This window comes from Nematolebias whitei, chromosome 3 (assembly GCF_014905685.2).
Source record: "Nematolebias whitei isolate Nwh7 chromosome 3, NemWhi1, whole genome shotgun sequence".
Taxonomy (NCBI): Eukaryota; Metazoa; Chordata; class Actinopteri; order Cyprinodontiformes; family Rivulidae; genus Nematolebias; species Nematolebias whitei.
Window position 1 is genome coordinate 28,694,193 of NC_056500.1, and position 6,199 is coordinate 28,700,391.

Genomic DNA, 6,199 nt, shown 5'->3' on the forward strand with positions numbered 1-6,199 from the left:
CGAAACGTTTCTACATTTTTTGTTGATTTGCTTTGTTTTGTTTTTTTTGAATGTCCAGAGGACCAGATTTAACTTTTTTAGATTTTTCTACCTGGATTATTGAGCATGCATCAGGATACTCTGGATCATGTTGCGCCTGTTAAAATCAAAACTCATAGAGCAGAACCTTGGCTGTGTGACATCACAAAGGCTGTTAGGCAGCAATGTAGGAGGGCGGAACAAAAGTGGAGGAAAGACAGGCTGCAGGTCTCTTTTCAGATACTTAAAGAGAGTTGGCGCTGTTATCAGAAAACAGTAAAAGCTGCTAAATCAAAATTATTCTCTGATATAATTACCTCAAACTCTCACAACCCACTTGCCCTCTTCTCCACCCTAAACTCTGTTCTCCACCTCACTGAACCATCACCTCTGGAAGCCTCGACTGAGCTGTGCGAGAACTTCCTACATTTCTTTTTGGAAAAAATTGCGACCACCAGGGCTCTCATTTCCCCTCCAACTCATGACCCATCCATCCCACCTCAATCTGTAGCTCCTTTTGACCATTTTGAACCCATCACTCTATCTTCTCTAGAGCAGGTCACGTGCAGCTTGAAACCTTCTGGTTCCCCCTTTGATGTGGTCCCCCCTCGACTACTAAAGGAGGTTTTTCCAACTCTGGATATATATATATATATATCCATTCTTGATATAATAAACAGTAGTTTATCCACTGGCGTGGTGCCAAAATCCTTTAAACATGCTGCTGTCCAGCCTCTCCTGAAAAAACCAAACCTTGACCCCTCACTCGTTTCCAACTTCCGGCCTGTCTCCAAACTCCCATTTGTTTCTTAAGTTCTGGAGAAAATAGTCGAGTCCCAGTTGAAGTACTTCCTGGAGGATCACGCCATCTTAGAGCTATTCCAATCTGGCTTTAAACCTCTCCACAGCACTGAAACTGCCCTGCTGAAGGTCTTTAACAACATCTTCAGATTCACAGATACTGGTGATTCTGTGCTGCTTGTCCTGTTGGACCTCACAGCCGCCTTTGACACCATCAACCATGAGATCCTCATTGCTAGGTTGGAGCAGTGGGTGGGCGTCACAGGATCAGCCCTCAATTGGTTCAGATCTTACCTCGCTGACAGATCCTTTTGTGTCTCCATCAAGGATTTTAGTTCTGCAGAGGCAGAGCTTAAATGGGGGGTTTCGCAGGGGTCGATACTGGGTCCCCTCCTATTCTCTTTATACCTGCTGCCGCTTGGTGCTATTTTCCAGAAACACAACATGCCCTTCCACTTCTATGCCAATGACTGTCAAATTTACTTCCCCCTAAGACACAATGGCACATGCTCTATTCAACCTCTGCTCGACTGCCTGGCTGACATCAGGGACTCGATGGCTTTAAATTTCTTAAGTTTCAATTAAAAGAAGTCTGAAGTCATGTTGTTCCCTCCCAACGACACGATCACAAACCACTGCATCGACCTCTCCGCTCTAACCCTGTCAGAAAAACAAGGAGTCACTAATCTGGGTGTGATAATGGACCCTTCCCTGAAACTTAACAATCATGTCAACATGATTGTTAAATCACGTTTCTTCCAACGGAGGCGGCTGTCTAAACTGAAGCCCATATTGTCCAAAAATAACCTGGAGACAGTAATACATGCATTCATTACATCTATGCTTGATTACTGCAATTCACCCCTGTTTGGTATCAGTCAGACCTCCATTGTACGACTACAACTGGTCCAGAACGCAGCAGCCCGATTTTTAACCAGTACAGGCAAAAGGGAGCACATTACTCCAGTTTTGGCCTCACTGCACTGGTTACCGGTTCACTTTCGAATCCAGTTCAAAATACTCATGTATGTCTACAAATCACTGAACAGTGTCGCCCCCCCATCTCTCTGATCTGCTACAACCGTATGTCCCACCACGTTCCCTGAGGTCAGCGGACCAGTTGCTCCTCACAGTTCCAGGAACTCGTCTTAAGCGCAGAGTTGACAGGGTCTTCTCTGTAGCAGGACCAAGACTCTGGAACGAGTTACCTCTGCTTGTCAGACAGGCCCCCTCCCTCTAGGTTTTCAAGTCCCGTTTAAAAACTCACTACTATTCAGTAGCTTTCAACACCAGATGATCTGTGTTTTGATCCTGTACGCTCCACACCGGTTTGTCGTCATTATCTGCATCGCTTTTATGTCTATATTCTGATTTACCTCATTTTGTATTTTGCTTGGTGTGTTACCTGTTGTTCTGTCTGTACAGCACTTTGGTTGGCCTTGTAGCTGTTTTAAGTGCTCTATAAATAAAGTGGTATGGTATGGTATCATTGATAAATGCTGCAATCCTCTCTGGAACAGAGCTTTTTTTTTTATTTTTAATGGACTGAGGCAAAGAAGAACACTGCTCTGTGGGCAGAAGAATAATTAAAAAACATCCTCCGTATTAAAGAGGAGAGGGACTATCTGACCTGTTGTCTGCGCACTGTTCAAAAACCTGCCTCTCTGACGATATGGGGGTGCATTTGTGCCTCTGACACGAACCGTTTTCAAATATAGAAAAGCATCACCAATGCAGAAAAGTAGGTTTTAGAACAAGGTTTCCATCCAGCAAAACAAAAAATAAACCAGCAAAGACAGCCCAGGACTGTTGAACATCTAGAATCGTCCATTAGACAAGAGCTGAGCGAAAGTCCCTTCAGATAACCCTATCAGCTGCTCTCCGTAGCTCCCAGATGTTTACAGACTGATGTTTAAAGAAGAGGATGTGCCACAGTGATGACCCTTTTGAGAGGTGGTGCTGCTGTAAAATTTAAAATGGCACTGCTCTTTATTTTTTCCAGTTTGTACACTTTCATAATTCAAATACTTGATGTGTTTATTATGTTCCAGTGTGAATAAAATATGGGTGTGTGAGATTTGCAGATCATTGCGTTCATAGCAGCAAAATGGCTTCTATAACTTCTGCTGAGAAAAAGTGCTTCTAGTTGTTAAAGATCTGTGTTAATCTGGTGCTATAGCCACAAACTATTGAACAAATCGAAGGTTTATTTATTTATTTATTCATTCATTCATTCATTTAAAAAGACAAAAAACGAAACAAAACAAATTAATCAAAAAGATAAAACATTGAACAAAAAGGGTGCAGAAAGAAGAAAAAATTATAATATCTGCCCCTTAGTTAAAATATATATAAAATAACTATAATCAGACAACAACTTAAGATTGAACAATCCCCAAAGTGAAAATGAAAACATCAGGCATTCTTCACATGGTATCATACTTTCCTATTAACGTAATCATCTTTTTAAACATATAAATTATTTTAGACATTTTTATGGTGAAATCAAGACAATTCCATAATCCTATTCACTGAATGACCAAGCAGCTCCTTCAGACTAGTTCTAAATGGAGGTTTTACAAACATTTCCATTCCCTTAATGTTATAATGACTCTTTTTTTTTTTAAACAAATTTTTATTGAATATTTGGAGTTAATATTTTTATGAGCTTTATACATGACTTGTAAAATATTATAGTCAACCAAATCATAAAATTTTAATAATTTCAACTGATGAAATAATATATTTCTTGCTTGACCATAGCACTTCCTACTAATAATTCTTATAGCTCTTTTTTGTAAAATAGAATAGGATTTATAATTGTTTTGCATGCTTTTCTTCAAACTTCAATACAGTAGCTGAAATATGAAATAATCAGTACATTATACAATATATAGAAAGCTTTGTCATTCAAAAACTCTTTTACTTCATACAGTAATGCAACTGATTTTGTTAGTTTTATTCTTTTCTTCCAAATTTAACGATAACTTATTAAGTTGGAACCAAGTTTGTATTTTTATGAATTCTGCCTGTATCATCTCTAACATCCATTCAATATCTTCACCCAAACAAAAAATGTGGTATAATCGCAAATAAAACACACTTCATAAACACCCTGACACATCAACCAGATCATTCACATACAAAATAAACAACTTTGGGCCCAACACACCGTTTACCTGAACAAACTGTCTCCTATTATTTAAATAACTACCACTGTAGTGCTAATCCTCTAATACCATTTGTGTTCAGTTTTTCAAGGAGAATGATGTGGTCGCTAGTGTTAAAGGCCTTTTTTAAATCAACAAAACGCTAAAACAATACTGTTTTTGATCAACAGCAGTTGTTATCTCTTCTATTAGTTCAATGAGAGCCATTGATGTTGAATTATTTGCTCTAAACCCATATTGACTATTACTTAAAATATTCTGTTTATCTATGAATCAATCTAATCTGGTTACAAATAATTTCTCTAATGTTTTTGAAAATTGTAGCAACAAGGATATTGGTCTGTAATTAGTGAACACACATTTTTCACCATTCTTATAAAGAGGAACTATCTTTGCTACTTTCATATTTTCTGGAAATGTTCCTGTTGAAAATGATAAATTACAAATATATGTCAATGGTTCAATAAGACAATTCATTATATTCTTTACAAACATACTTTACTTACAAGATGAGAAGGACATGCAATAAATGCACAAAGGGCTTGCCACAAAGAAGAACTCCCAACTTCTGGGTTGGTCCACAACAAAACAAGAGCTCTCTCAGCCCACATTCAGACAGTGAAGCATGCTGGCTGCAGGTGTGTTGGTTCTGCTCTGCAGCAGGTTTGGTGCTGCTCTGACCCAGCCCCACGGGCCCCTGATAACTGGTCAGACTGTGCAAACAGATATTATTTGAGCCTAAATAACATGTTTTTTTTTTTGTTGAGATTTGTCTATTTTATTTTCCATTCAGAGCATGCAGTCCCTTCAGTCCGTCATGTGCCATGTTTTGTGGATGATCTTCTCGCAGTGCTGCGTGAAGCAACGGGAGATGATGGAGAACTCACAAACAACTCCTTGACCTTGTTTGGAATCTGTACGGCTCCTGAGAACTCAACATCTCGCTCAGGTTTATCAGAATTTGTTGAGGAAATGAGAAACCACACAGAAGGAATGGAAGTTCTGCATCCCTCTGCAGGTAACACTTTTACAAACTTGTTTTTCAAATGTTCTTTTTATAGACTCTTGAAGAAAAAAATAACTGTGTTGTGCATGTATGAAAGTGGCCTATTGCACTAAAACAATAACAAAAAATACTAAACAAGTTTCTGAGCATGAGAAATAATTTAGGTGCTCGTGGTATTATTAGCAAAAAAAGGTGTCTGATGCAAACAAAATAATTTTTATGCACAAGAGATTATCCAGTGCCATTCAGAGCCTGTCTCTCAATATGAAAGTTGAAAAGATAAATTTCATTAACTTTGATCTCAAACTAAATTTGACGTTTTGTGGTCTGCTCCTGCAAATTAAGGCAAACACCAGCTTTGATCAGGGAACTCCCTTTATTCATGAATAATTACAAACCACAGGTGGAAAGAGTACTGAAAATTTGTACTCAAGTACAAGTACTCTTAAACTGCTTAAACTGTACTCAAATACAAGTAAAAAAACTGGTGTTATAAAAAAAATAGTCGAGTAAAATTACAAAGTACTCTTCTCAAAAACTACTCAGAATATGACTTACTTTTTAACCAATTGATGTTTTATTGTGTTGTCAATAGAAGTCATTCAGTTTGATTTACTGTATATAAGAACTACATTCAAAGCACATTTCTCAGAAGAGCAATAAAGTACAGAAAAACTACAGTAAGGCCATTTCTTTTGTAAACAAATGTAGATAAAGCAGGAATTTTGTTTGTTAAAAGAAAGACAAAAATGTTTTTGAACCGGCATAGAACAGTTTAAACTTTTCCAAATACACTGAGCAACATTAAGTGTCTTAAACTCTGACATCTCTGTCACCCTTCACTTTCTGAACATTTTGTTCAGAGCTGGTTTTATGAGTTAACAGTCTATCTGGCTTCGTTTGGCTGTGAAGAGTAAATAAATGAATAAATGACTCTGTACTCTACAGAGTTGTCCTTTGCACGTTTGAGATCTGAGAGCCTTACTGGCTACAAAGATGCAGATGAACGGATTGAATATTAATTCAAATTGCAGCCGTACTCGGTAGCTACTTCTGATTTTAAAAGTAGTGAAGTAGATTACATGGTCTAAATTGTACTTAAGTATGAGTAAAATTACACATTTGAAAATACTCATAAAGTACAAGTACCCCAAAAAAATCTAATTAATTAAAGTAACCTGAGTACTTTTAATTCATTACTTCC

General features: G+C 37.7%; 1 protein-coding gene across 1 annotated transcript in view; it reads left to right on the top strand.

The window, feature by feature from the left end:
- The window catches only part of amh (anti-Mullerian hormone), a 27,104-nt gene that overhangs the window by 899 nt on the left and 20,006 nt on the right, over positions 1–6,199 (top strand). Inside the window, exon 2 of the mRNA XM_037674778.1 lies at positions 4,783–5,007. Within this exon, the coding sequence (XP_037530706.1) occupies positions 4,783–5,007 (225 nt within the window). The remainder of the gene's footprint in view (positions 1–4,782; positions 5,008–6,199) is intronic.